Genomic DNA, 14,802 nt, shown 5'->3' with positions numbered 1-14,802 from the left:
GTTTCACATGGGCAGCTTGTGGTAAATAGTATTATCCTTATTTTGTAAATAAATACCAAAAAAATCATAGTGACATAGATATAGTAGATGATCTACAGCAATGGTCCCCAACCTTCTTGGCACCAGGGACGAGTTTCATGGAAGACAGTTTTTCCTTGGAGGGGACAGGAGATTGGTGGAGGTGGCTGAGTAAGGCAGTGATCCGAGTGATGGGGAGTGGCTGTAAATATGCTCCCTCACTTGCTGCTCACCTCCTGCTGTTCCTAAGTTTCACGGAGGACAATTTTTCCGTGGACCTGGTGGGGGGAGTGGGGTGTAGTGGGCAGGCACAGACAGGTAGGGGTCCGTGGCCCAGGGGTTGGGGACTACAGATCTAGAGCAAAACCTGAAATTCTTAATACAGGATTAGCCAACATTTTCTTTATTCTTTAAAAAACTTTTTTCCTTGACTAGTTCATTCCACTGAAATATAGCAATTTGGGGGAAATATTGGCTACCTTTTTAAGTACACTGTGGTGATCTTTTATTAATATATAGGTTATAGAGAAAAATTTTTAAATAGTGATTTTCACTGAAATTACAAATTTGGGCAAGGAAAAGGTAATTATCTGAAGTAGGTTTTCAATTTAAGAGCTTCTCTTTGGCAGAAGTGGTCCTTAGGAAGAATTACTAATCTGGATTTTACCTTAAACCAAATGAATAGAAACCTGCATTAGCTAGACCATTTGACTTGTCTACAAGATATCAGTAACACATAACTACTATAGTTATTGTAGAGATGTAGTTCAGGACAGTACCTACTCTGTGTTCCCCATGAAGAGCCTGTCTTTGTCAGTTCTGACTGCTGTAACAAAGTACCATAGACTGCGTAGCTTATAAACAAAAAAAATTTATTTCTCAGAGTCCTGGAGGCTAGGAAGTCCAAGATCAGCAGGCCAGCATGGTTGGGTTCTGGTGGGAGTCCTCTTCCAGGTTGCAGACCTCTGTCTTTTTGTTGTATCTATACATGGTGAGGCGTAAAGATGGCAAGAGAGTTCTCTGGGTCCCTTTTATAAAAGCTTTCCCATTCATGAAAACTTCAGCCTTATGACCTAATTACTTCCCAAAGGCTTTACTTCCTAATATCATCACATGGGGGTTAGGATTTCAACATACAAATTTGAGGGAATACAGACATTCCATCCATTTTAGAGCCTAACCTTGCTTCCTTTGAGAAGCTGGTATACTTCCCCATAATACATAGTAAGAATCATGTAACTATTTTTACTATTCCCTTTTGGCTTGGCAGTTTAATTCAAAACTTTGTAAGATATTGTTGCCAGCATATTTATTTTCTCCTTTTTCCTGGTTTAAACCTTCTTTTCTTATTTCCTAATTCATATTTCTCTGTTTTGCTTTGTGTATTTTCTATATTACCTAGATGTTTTGATATAACAGGCTAGATGTAAATAAACAAACATTTAATGAGTTGAAGTTCATGGTTGAGTTAGGGCCTTTGCTACTTCAAAGGAAAGCATGCTAGTGACCTATGGAGTTAGCACTTTGGCTGTCATTAGCACCTGAGTGTTTCTATTTCTCCTTAATGCATGCAGACACTGGACTAGATGATCTCTTAATTACTATTAATGAAAGAAATTTTACCTGTTGGTTTTCGGATGTGCCTTTGAAATGTAAGCTGGTCTGGATTTGTTGTTTCCTAGCCTTTAAGATCCATTGAATGTTTCTATAAATTAGCTGATTTCTACTTTAATCAGATAACTAAAGCAAAAGAATAGACTTTTTCATGTGACCATTCTCAATGTCTTGGGCATTAATTAGCTTCTCCTTTGCACAAATATTTTTGTGCCTGATAATTTCTATGTTAAATTATAATTCCACATAGGTTAATAATATGATGATATCACATTACTGTTATACTGACACTAAGCAAACTTGCCTAGGCTTTGATGGATTGGTAGTTTCAAAATTAAGTGGCTTGTGGAGTATCCATTAAAAAGTACAATATTGAGATTTATGAGTATTGTTGACTATAGTTATGTCTCTTTATTTTAAATGACTCTATTTCTATATATATAATGCTGAATTATCTTCTCTGATAGACCAAAAACAATTATTTTATGAAAATTTTTTCATTGTCATTCCTCAGTAGTAGTATCAAACTAATACTAGCTGGTTGGAATACGTTGTATATAGAATATTTATGGGTGAACTCTTTATGTATACAAAATCATTGAGAAAGCATAATTTATATTATGTAATTCCTGTTTAGCATCAAAAAATAATTCAAATTGTGCTTTTACTCCCTGTGTGACCGTTGGCCCTTTAAATGATAGTTTGTTTTAATTCTTGTCATTTGGTTTATATGAAAACTAAACTTGATTGCTTGATTTAAATTAAATCTTGTCCTAATATTGTAATTTAAATTTTTATGTGATATATGAAGCTACTTGAATAAGCATAGTCAGAGGCTATTATTCCCCTTCTTCTTTCTTTTTCCTTTATTTATTTGAATTGACTTTACACACTGAAAAATAAATTGATTGTTTACAAGTATTGTAAACAAAGTTTTTAAATCAATGGTATAACAAAAAGCTAGCTCAAATATACAACTCTATGTGGCCCATCAAGAAAATCCTCATAAACAGTGTAAAGTAATTAGAACCAGTTTACTTCTGTACGTCTGTGGAACCTTTTAATAATTGTCCCCCTTTGTCATTTACAGTCAAGGGTGTAAATGTTTCAAAAGTTCATTGTGATAATAAACACTTTGATATGATGAAGAACTTTTATTATATGTATCTATCAGAAATGATCTGAAGTCATACCACAAAGAATATATAGAAATCTCATATCTGACAGGTAGACATTTTGTTCCTATCTGTAGTGAATTTACATTACAGTGGAGAGAGAAAACAAGTTTAAACAACTAATAAAGTTAAAAAAAAGAATTATTGAGTTGAGGCTCACAGAGTAAAGGCAAGAGCAGAGATAGATTTAATAAGTTTTCCTTGAAGAGGTAAAGAGTTGTGGAGTAAAGTTTGTAAAAAACCAATAGGATATGTGTTTGTTTTTAATCTGGTATATGTTTAAGATTGAAGTTACTGCCTCTCATAATTTTAGAAATTAGAATGTGGAATTACATTGCATTTATCTTTCAGTATTTCATCCTATGGAGAATAGCTAACTTATTATTTCTTTACCTTTTAAAATATACGGGTATTATACTAGGCATTTTTCTTTTTCTTAGCTGGCACTTTATGTGCTTTCATTCCTGGAACCCAAAGACCTGCTACAAGCAGCTCAGACGTGTCGCTACTGGAGAATTTTGGCTGAAGACAACCTTCTCTGGAGAGAGAAATGCAAAGAAGAGGGTAAGTTCAAAATTGCATAGAGAATATGTCTGTATTTTGAAAAAGCAAAGTGATTCTGAAAACATGTAGAAAGATAAAAATAAGTTTTATGTACAGGTAGAGTAAAGTGCTGGATAAATGAAAAAAGGGAATTTTGGCAGCTTATCACAGAATGAGTCTTCATTTACATTCACATACTTGTAATAAAATCCACAGGTTATTTCACACATTCAGATGATCCAAATCTTGCAGCTCACCCTTTTAACAAGCACAATAACTAATAGCAAATATATCTGATTTGCTTCCTAGTAGCCAGTAGAATTAATAACCAGTGAAAAAGTCAAGATGAGGATGATTTAAAGGAAATCCAAAAATTATATTATTAATTAAATACCCAAATATTCAGCATTTAATGCCAAAATATTCAGTATTTCCATAAATACGTATTGACCACCTCCTATGAGCTAATCATTCTTAAATGCTGGGGATATAGTAGTTGTGAACTGCCATTTTCTATCATGAGGTAAAGATCCAGGATACTTGGTTTCTAATCCTGGGCCGCCCTGTCTAGGGCTTGGATTAATGAGTGAAACCTTTCTTCTCAAGTATCTATATACATAAAGTGGGATTAATCAACCCTCCCTTACCTTCACTGATAGAATCATTTTTTTAATGACTTTTAAAAAATTGTGGTAACACATACCTAACATAAAATTTATCCTTTTAAACATTTTTAAATGTACTATCAGTGGCATTAAGTACATTCACATTGTTGTGCAACTATCACCACCACCATCCTTCTTCAGAACTTCATCTTCTCCAGCTGAAACTCTGTACCCATTGTTACAGCTCCCCCGTCCTCTTTCCCCCAGCCTCTGGCAACCACCCTTTTACTTTCTGTCGCTATGAATTGGACTATTCTAGGTACCTCATATAAGTGGAATCATACAACATTTGTCCTTTTATAATTGGCTTATTTCACTTATAATGTCTTCAAGATTTATCCATGTCATAGCATGTCAGAATTTCCTTTTTTCAAAGGCTGAATATATTCCATTTTGTACACACACACTTTTTTTTATTCGTTCATCTACCGATGGACAGTTGGATTGCTTCCACTTAGTTGACTATTGTAAATAATGCTATTAACTTAGATGGCAGAAATCTGTTCAAGTCTCTACTTTTAATTCTTTTGGGTATATATCCAGAAGTAGAATAGCTAAATCATATGTTAATTCTATGTTTAATTTTTTTAGGAACCGCCATGCTATTTTCCACAGCAGCTGCATCATTCACACAAGCAGTGAATAAGCATTCCAATTCCTGCACACCCTCACCAATATCTCCTAGAATCGAACTTTGAGAAAGAAATGAAATAGTGTATATAAAAATATCCCATACAGAATGCAAACTTTACATTATTGTTACGTACTGTGATAACAGTATTAGAAATTGGACAATGTCCTACTACGTTTCAGTGGTTTTAAGCATAGAGGAAAATGAGGTACATTATAAAATGTGTAATTTTTATTATTGGTAAAGGTAATTATATTCTTGAACTTTTTATTACTTTAGGAATTGATGAACCATTGCACATCAAGAGAAGAAAAGTAATAAAACCAGGTTTCATACACAGTCCATGGAAAAGTGCATACATCAGACAGCACAGAATTGATACTAACTGGAGACGAGGAGAACTCAAATCTCCTAAGGTAACTGAACTCTTGCACAATGTAACAGAAACCATTAATCAGTGTTAGTACCTAGCATACTGTTTCACTTCTTGGCAAGCTGTATAATTTGACACCTATCTTCTGTGGAAAGAAAACAATATATTTTACAATAACTGAAAGTATAACTGACAGTATTCCTTTATTGCTAATTTCTCTAATCTGACAACTAATTGTACTTGAATAAAAGATGAGTTGGATTGAATATTTATCTTATGTAAATTAAAATCTCTGAATATCCTGTTGCATTTTATCGTATCATATACACTCTATTTAAGAATTTGCTGCCTTCTCTGACCACGTAGTCCAAACATGATTTTCTGAGAAGTGTCCATACTTTGGGTTTGGTGGCTTTTCTGTGTTTTATTTTTATAAATTGAAGCATAATTCTGGTTTTCTGTTTTACAACATTTCAGGCATATAAAGGATGGTAAAAATGCTTGAAATTAGGTATATTTTTACAACTGGAAAAAAACAATTTGGGGAGAAATTGTACTAATATGTATACATTATGACAAGTTTTTTTTGTTTTAAGTTGAAAAAGCTGATAATTGTTACTCTTTCTAATTAGTAGGTGCTTTCTTTTGTTCTTGTGTGTCAAAATTGCAAGATATCAGAGGCATATTCTTTTGGTTTGAACAGATAGAATAGATGATTGTAAAATACATTTGTGTTTGAACCATATTTATGAGGTCTTGACTCAGTAAAATTTTAGTAGTTGATGTTTCAAGTATAACGAATAAAATATGAAAACAATAAAATGTTTAATTCTTGATTCATCACCCAGGAAGAATACTGCTTCATATTTTATATAAATTTTAATCCCAGAAATAGATAACAGATTACTGTTTCTGCCTTCATTTTCCTCCTTACTAATATTTTTTAAAACATAATTTAATAACATATTTTTAATGTGTACGTCTTATAGGTGCTGAAAGGACATGACGATCATGTGATCACATGCTTACAGTTTTGTGGTAACCGAATAGTTAGTGGTTCTGATGACAACACTTTAAAAGTTTGGTCGGCAGTCACAGGCAAAGTAAGTTTACTTCTTTCTATTCTTCACAAAGTCACCATTTTGTATATATCTTTGTAAGGATCAACCAGTAAAAGGCAAACAAGGATTCATTTTTGATCCTTGCTTATGTGGATAGCAAATATCAGAGCTTCTAACTTAGCCTTTTCCCCCGTATTTATGAAAATCACCTTGGCATGATGATAATGATGTTTGTCATGATAGAAATGTCATTAATTTTTTTTTTTCATTTAAGTAGTATGTCTGGCCAAGTGCAAGTGGCTCACACCTGTAATCTCAGCGCTTTGGGAGGCCAAGGCAGGAGTATCACTTGAGCCCAGGAAGTTCAACACCAACCTGGGCAATATAGTGAGACTCTCTACAAAAAATAAACAATTAGCCAGGCCTGGTGGCGCACACCTGTAATCCCGACTACTCAGGAGACTGAGGCAGGAGGATCGCTTGAGCTCAAGGGTTCAAAGCTGCAGTGAGCTATGATCATGGCACTGTACTCCAGCCTGGGTGACAGAACAAGACCCTGTTTCTTAAGTAAATAAATAAATATATATATACATGCTTACTTTGTCTATCTTTGTGACGTAGATATTTTAAGATTTTTCAGATGTGCTTTATATTTTTTGACAGAATTTTTTCCACCTTTGTTAACCATCTAAGTTATATCTCATTACTTTTTAATGTTTTTCAAAAAAAGGTACGATTGAGGAATATTTATTTTTTCCTTACAAACTGTTTTGGTGATAAGCTACCTATAGTTTAGAAGTTAAGTAAATCGTGTGAATATAGACTTATCTCAAACGGTTGTGAGATGTAAGCCAAGCAAATTCTAGGTATTTAAATGTGAGTTTGAAAAATAAAGCAGTTCTAGCATTTTTATCTGTCCAATGGAAAAACATTTTCATGAATTAAGTAACTGATCACCTAAAAAATAACAGAAGAGAGCGTGACAAAAAAAATCGTCTTTTAAAATGTCTTTTACCATGTTGCTTCTTGGGCAAGAATCTTCCAAGTCAAATGTTAAAATTTTTAAAAGCAGCTTCATATATCTGTAGTGTTTTGGATTTATTTCAGTTTTAATGTCTGTCTTTACTTGTTTAGCAGTAGCTAGGCAGGCTCCTAACTACTGCCTTAGGGCAGATTCAAATGAAATGTGGTATGTAGCCACACCCAACACTGTTCCTGTGCTTTCATTGAATCTGTTCCCATGGAAGAAACCAAGTTGCAATTTTAGTATTATTTCATCAAAGAGGCCAGGCTAAAGCTATCACATTTGCTTTCGTATCACATGTTTGCTTTTTATCATATCATATGTTTTATGTCATGTAGTTCATATTATGTATTTGCTTTCTATATACTTGTTTTCAGTTGTGTGTGCTTATGTAAGTATGTAATACTACTGAATAAACAAAGCAATATATAGTAGTAGGATCATGTTACATTGATGTGCAAAAAGTATTATCTGGTGGGCCAATCAAATTGAATCAATAATTTCACTCTAAATTTTAATGAGCTATTAAAATGTTATTTAAATCACTTTCTTTTCTACCCCAAAGTAATAATCTTAAGTGTTTTTCCAGTGTTTGAGAACATTAGTTGGACATACAGGTGGAGTATGGTCATCACAGATGAGAGACAACATCATCATTAGTGGATCTACAGATCGGACTCTCAAAGTGTGGAATGCAGAAACCGGAGAATGTATACACACCTTATATGGGCATACTTCCACTGTGCGATGTATGCATCTGCATGAAAAAAGGTAAGGGAAAACCCCATCATGGGTGAGACTTCTTCCTCTGTTGCTTGTGAATTTGGGTCCTTTCTGTGTACAGTTACTGAGATAGTGATAATGTACTCTTAAATTAGACTTTAATTATTAGACTCCAGATGTTTCTATTCTAAGAAAGCCATAGTGTATTGGCTTAAAATTTGGGACTGTCTTTAAATTTCTTTCCTTATTTGATAGTGCAGTTGGGTTCCTCCTTGAAACTCTCTACTTTCTAATCCTTTTTATTTTTCTGTATCTTTGATGACTCATCGTCTTCAAACAAAAATCATTTTCTCTCTCTTTTTTTTTTTTTTTGATGTTCATATTTATGCAAGTGGGACAAATTTAGTCATTCAGGCTTCAAGGCTGTGAGTCTTTTTGATTACCTACCCACTTTACTCCCACTCCATCATATCCTCTAAATCTGGGCAAAAGCTGAGGGCTGTGGGTTTGAATCTATTCTCTCATTCTGAACTATAGCCATAGCTTTCAGACTTGGTCTTCTTACCTTTTATACAGCTGACAGAGAGCCCTTCTATAATTATGATAGTTATCACTGCCCTGTTCTTAAGTCTTTGGGAGCCTACCATTCCCTTCCAAATTAAGGAAGAAATCCTCAATCTAGTTTTCAAAATGGTTTCAAACAAACTGGACTGCTTGCCTTTTTCTTCTCAGTGCCTTTGCTGTTGCTTTTATCTCCTCCTGCAAAACCCTCCTGTTAAAATCCTTTCTTTCTATTGACATGTCTTCATTGTACCCCTGTTAAACAAATGTGATTTTTACTTCATTTGTCAAAAATATGTCTCTGAAATGTCCTTACAGTGAATCCACTGCAGTCTTTACCTTTAATTCTATCCATAGAATCTTCTTTATTAAGAACCATTACATTAAGCAGATTTCACACTAGATTTGTCATACGTGCAGAAGAGTACCTTTTCATTTGTAATTTGGGTCTACTTTGAACAGTGTGCTGTACTGTTAAAATTTGGGGGATTGGTATCAAGAGACCTTGCATTTCAGTTTCTATTATATTCTGACTTAAATCTCTCAATGCTTTAATTTTCTACTTTTTCAAATATGGAAACCATGGTGTTTGTCTCTTAGGAATGACGTAAGAATACCTGAGTTTTTAGCTTTGTTTTGTAATCCAAAAATGATTGCAGTATTTGTATCCCTCTGGTTTTCAGAAGAATGTAGCTTTAATAATCTTCAGCCAAAATTTTAAAGGATTTCCATTGCTTTTATAATTGTATGTATCTTTTAAAATCTGTATATCTTAATATCCCCATAGCCTATTCAATATTTATAAATTTAATCATTGTAAGTATAAGCAGCCTTTGTTTGAGGACATGTCTAAAACTGGTTCATTTTGCCAGAATATATAGTGTAAAACACATATCTGTAGCTGTTTAAATTCCAAATTCTGGTTTGTTTTGTTGAATAACCTTTATTGAATTTTTTTACTGAATCACAAGAAAATATATGTGTTCATAATTGAAATTTTGAAAAATGACAACCATAAAGAAGAAAATTTAAATTATTCAAAATACTGCCACTTAGAATTCCCCCATTAACATTTTATACATATACCCACGTTACTATTTTATTTCTAGAATCAAGATCTTATTGTGTATACTTGAGCCAGCTTCTTCTTGTTTTTTAATACAATACAGTGGTTTTCAAACTCTGTCCCACGGAACCTCGAGGTACTAGAACGAAGGTTCATTGGTCAGGGAACCAAATGGGCAGAATTCTAGGCTTCCCAATTTCCTGTTCCAATCAGAGTAACACAGTATTGTATGTTTATGTATCAAATTTTATATAGGATTTCTTTTGAAAACAGTTGTTTCTGCTTAAGGAAAAAAACTTTAAAACCACTGACTTTGTCTATCATGTTTTCTCATATTATTAAAAATTCTAATACATTTTTTTTCCTGTTTTCCCCCCACAGAGTTGTTAGCGGTTCTCGAGATGCCACACTTAGGGTTTGGGATATTGAGACAGGCCAGTGTTTACATGTTTTGATGGGTCATGTAGCAGCAGTCCGCTGTGTTCAATATGATGGCAGGAGGGTTGTTAGTGGAGCATATGATTTTATGGTGAAGGTGTGGGATCCAGAGACTGAGACCTGTCTACACACGTTGCAGGGGCATACTAATAGAGTCTATTCATTACAGGTAAGAGATCTTATCTCTCCTATCCCTTAGATGCTCTACTGATGAATCATAAGATTGTCTTTCTCAGATAATCACTGTCAAATTGCTGATCCAATACAGTCCAAAAAGATGAATCAGATTATCCTGTTGTCTATACATACTTTAAAATTGGCATGAAGAAAGCATAAATTTCAAAATTATTTAAATGGTTTAATGGTTCAATTGTCTGTGATACATTTTCCCTATGAAATAACAAATATTTATCATGCAACCTTATGCTTTGGGGGTCTAAATTTTTGTTGTATTAATTAATGGTTAGTCTCATAGGAGAATAACCTGGATCTTAATAAACTCCTTAGCAGAGGATTAATTTGGCCAAAAGCTTCCCCTTTGCATTGATAGCTAAAAGTTGATGGACCATGTAATGGTGATTCCATCCCCATTCAAAGTGGAAGTAGGTCCTTTCTGCATAAAGCTGCTCCACTCTCCCAGGGCCACCGATTTGTAGTCATAAATAAGTAACTTTGACTAAACTGATTTTTTTTGTTGTTTACATTTGAACCTGATATCCTTGAATAGGTTGTCATATTTTGAGATAGTTCACTAGATTAATGGAAAGTTTAGAAAATGGATCTTGTTTTATTTCCTGAAAGGCAGCATTTTCAATTTAAGAATATATCCTATTGCTCACATAGGATATTTACCACTTACTGCTCATTAATGAGCAGCAAATTAGTATAATCTTAGTACTGACAATTCTGTTTTTAGGATATTTCTTTAATGGATACTGTCCATGTTAGGAAATATTGACATATGATAGAGATGTTTGTTAAAATAGAAAATGTGACGAATTTGAAGGAGAAGGAATTGGCTGCAACTGTTTTTATGTTTTGTGAACTTCATAAATGTAATATTCTCATTTAAATAAACCATTTGATTGAGAAAAGAGGTAGCGCCATTGTTATATATATCTCTGGGAAATTGATAGTTATCGGCTTTTGGTGTAGCTGGGAAGCTGGAGAAGATGTGCTGTATAGCTTGCATTTGTTATCAAAATGCCACCTCTTCTAATTCCAGATATAATTATCTCCTGGCACATTTCCTAATTAGCATTAGGTTCTTATAAATGAAACTTTTATTTTATGTAGGTTTTTAATGGAACTTACCTTTGAACATCATGAAAGTTATCTCTAGCCCTTTTCATGCCTTAGGTGCTGATAAGCACACCCTTTATGACAAGCTGAGTCATTAGTTACGACTTCCTACTGGGGAGTAAAACTTAAATGGCAGTATTCACTCAATCATCCATGGTGTATCGCTAAGTGGGGCCAGAGGATCTGAAAATAATATGTTGTTCATTTAGGTGCTTTGTTTTCTTTTTAAGTTGTTTCTGCATCCAGTTTGAAGCTATGGGGCATAAAAATTGGCATTTCTGATAGAAGTGTCTGAGAACATGCACTGTATAGTTGCTTGATGACATGCGCTTTATCCTAGTTGCCACTTTATCCTAGTACCTCATTTTGTTCCTGACATTACCTGTTTCCCATGCTCTGCCCCCTCCTCTATTAGGATCAAGATCAATAATTGATATGAAGAGTATCTATACTTCCATTCTAATAAACTGTGTCTATTGTAGTTTGATGGCATCCATGTGGTGAGTGGATCTCTTGATACATCAATCCGAGTCTGGGATGTGGAGACAGGGAATTGCATTCACACGTTAACAGGGCACCAGTCATTAACAAGTGGAATGGAGCTCAAAGACAATATTCTTGTCTCTGGGAATGCAGATTCTACAGTTAAAATCTGGGATATCAAAACAGGACAGTGTTTACAAACATTGCAAGGTACGTATTGGCTACCCACCTTTAATTAAGTTCATTAAAAATGAGATTGTTACTTGAGAGAAATATGAAGCTTTAGCATCAAAAAGAGTTAACCTCATACAAAATGCTTATTTCAGATAAGTTTATGAGCTTTTTGTTCTGATGTACAGAACTAGTTTACTCTTGAGAAAATGTTTTAAGTTTTGTTTTTAATATATAAAATTGTTTAATCACTTCCTGCATGTTATTTGACTAAGCTTATAAGGAACAGTGAGAAGAAAGATCTTGGCTATATCACGGAAGCAACATACTCATTATATTTTTTGAGTGAGTGACCATTTTATTTTGAATTTGTAGCCCAATTTTAAAGGGCTACGTTATTGAAAAAACGAAAGCATCCCTGACAGAATATTGCTTCAGCCTCCACTTAGCCACCTGCTTAACTGAGATGGAAAGGAATCATTGTGCCCACTGGATCAGAGAAAGAAACACGTGAAAATCACTAAGATTCACATGTGGCAAGCTGTCTTGGGTTCTGTGAGTCCTGAGATGAGGCACCACAGTGTTAACCTCTTCATGATTAACATTTTTTTTCTGTTTTTTGGTCATAGCCCTTAGAAAGTGTTTTTTCTGTGAGGCCATCCGGTGGGCAGCATTGCAGCTTTTTACTCATTGGTTTGTCTCTTCCTCTGAGTTTTGGAATAGTGTTAATTCAGCTTTCACCTTTGACTAGTCGGTTCAAAGTGGTTGGGTAATAGATCTCTTAATGCTCATTTGTCCATCAGCAAAATACATGAAGTTGCACTATCAATATCCTTGCCAAGGAAAGCTCTCCTTCACACAGCCAGAAAATCAAATGTTTGCCTAGTAGCTAACCAAGTTTCCTGGAAGATAGAACTCTTGAAAATTAATGTTTCAATTACAAATAGCCACCAGATTTTCTTATATCCATGCGGATCCTAAAATATTCAGGACAAAGGTAAATATGCAGCATTTCAAATGTTGCATTTATTGTATATTCTAATATAGAGTCTACAGATGACATTGTAACTGACCCATAGCCATTCTTTCTAACCAGTGATTAAATACTTTTGGTTTTTTCCTAGGTCCCAACAAGCATCAGAGTGCTGTGACCTGTTTACAGTTCAACAAGAACTTTGTAATTACCAGCTCAGATGATGGAACTGTAAAACTATGGGACTTGAAAACGGGTGAATTTATTCGAAACCTAGTCACATTGGAGAGTGGGGGGAGTGGGGGAGTTGTGTGGCGGATCAGAGCCTCGAACACAAAGCTGGTGTGTGCAGTTGGGAGTCGGAATGGGACTGAAGAAACCAAGCTGCTGGTGCTGGACTTTGATGTGGACATGAAGTGAAGAGCAGAAAAGATGAATTTGTCCAAATGTGTAGACGATATACTCCCTGCCCTTCCCCCTGCAAAAAAGAAAAAAAGAAAAAGAAAAAAAAATCCCTTGTTCTCAGTGGTGCAGGATGTTGGCTTGGGGCAACAGATTGAAAAGACCTACAGACTAAGAAGGAAAAGAAGAAGAGATGACAAACCGTAACTGACAAGAGAGGCGTCTGCTGTCTCATCACATAAAAGGCTTCACTTTTGACTGAGGGCAGCTTTGCAAAATGAGACTTTCTAAATCAAACCAGGTGCAATTATTTCTTTATTTTCTTCTCCAGTGGTCATTGGGCAGTGTTAATGCTGAAACATCGTTACAATTCTGCTAGCCTGTTCTTTTACCACTGACACCTAGAAAAGAGCTGCAATAACATCAAAACAAGTACTGGTTGACTTTCTAATTAGAGAGCATCTGCAACAAAAAAGTCATTTTTCTGGAGTGGAAAAGCTAAAAAAAATTACTGTGAATTGTTTTTGTACAGTTATCATGAAAAGCTTTTTTTTTTTTCTTTTTCTTTTTTCTTTTCTTTTCTTTTTTTTTTTCTTTTTTTTTTGCCAACCATTGCCAATGTCAATCAATCACAGTATTAGCCTCTGTTAATCTATTTACTGTTGCTTCCATATACACTCTTCAATGCATATGTTGCTCAAAGGTGGCAAGTTGTCCTGGGTTCTGTGAGTCCTGAGATGGATTTAATTCTTGATGCTGGTGCTAGAAGTAGGTCTTCAAATATGGGATTGTTGTCCCACCCCTGTACTGTACTCCCAGTGGCCAAACTTATTTATGCTGCTAAATGAAAGAAAGAAAAAGCAAATTATTTTTTTTTATTTTTTTTCTGCTGTGACGTTTTAGTCCCAGACTGAATTCCAAATTTGCTCTAGTTTGGTTACAGAAAAAAGACTTTTTGCCACTGAAACTTGAACCATCTGTGCCTCTAAGAGGCTGAGAATGGAAGAGTTTCAGATAATAAAGAGTGAAGTTTGCCTGCAAGTAAAGAATTGAGAGTGTGTGCAAAGCTTATTTTCTTTTATCTGGGCAAAAATTAAAACACATTCCTTGGAACAGAGCTATTACTGCCTGTTCTGTGGAGAAACTTTTCTTTTTGAGGGCTGTGGTGAATGGATGAACGTACATCATAAAACTGACAAAATATTTTAAAAATATATAAAACACAAAATTAAAAATAAAGTTGCTGGTCAGTCTTAGTGTTTTACAGTATTTGGGAAAACAACTGTTACAGTTTTATTGCTCTGAGTAACTGACAAAGCAGAAACTATTCAGTTTTTGTAGTAAAGGTGTCACATGCAAACAAACAAAATGAATGAAAAAGTCAAATGGTTTGCCTCATTCTCCAAGAGCCACAACTCAAGCTGAACTGTGAAAGTGGTTTAACACTGTATCCTAGGCGATCTTTTTTTCCTCCTCCTGTTTATTTTTTTTTTGTTTGTTTTATTTATAGTCTGATTTAAAACAATCAGATTCAAGTTGGTTAATTTTAGTTATGTAACAACCTGACATGATGGAGGAA

The 14,802-nt window shown here is 34.5% G+C and overlaps 1 protein-coding gene across 4 annotated transcripts in view; it reads left to right on the top strand.

The window, feature by feature from the left end:
• Window positions 1–13,702, top strand: part of FBXW7 (F-box and WD repeat domain containing 7) — a 180,892-nt gene extending 167,190 nt beyond the window's left edge. For all 4 annotated transcript variants that reach the window (XM_069492932.1, XM_069492934.1, XM_069492935.1 and 1 more), the window contains 7 exons: window positions 3,248–3,371; window positions 4,926–5,062; window positions 6,009–6,122; window positions 7,694–7,875; window positions 9,836–10,061; window positions 11,677–11,887; window positions 12,973–13,702. In XM_069492932.1, the coding sequence (XP_069349033.1) occupies window positions 3,248–3,371; window positions 4,926–5,062; window positions 6,009–6,122; window positions 7,694–7,875; window positions 9,836–10,061; window positions 11,677–11,887; window positions 12,973–13,241 (1,263 nt within the window). In that variant the 3' untranslated portion in view covers window positions 13,242–13,702. The remainder of the gene's footprint in view (window positions 1–3,247; window positions 3,372–4,925; window positions 5,063–6,008; window positions 6,123–7,693; window positions 7,876–9,835; window positions 10,062–11,676; window positions 11,888–12,972) is intronic.
• Window positions 13,703–14,802: the final 1,100 nt, after the last annotated feature.

The sequence above is a fragment of the Eulemur rufifrons genome, chromosome 18 (assembly GCF_041146395.1).
Source record: "Eulemur rufifrons isolate Redbay chromosome 18, OSU_ERuf_1, whole genome shotgun sequence".
Lineage (NCBI taxonomy): Eukaryota > Metazoa > Chordata > Mammalia > Primates > Lemuridae > Eulemur > Eulemur rufifrons.
Note: the sequence above shows the minus strand (reverse complement) of the source record. Positions and strands in the feature narration are given on the sequence as shown.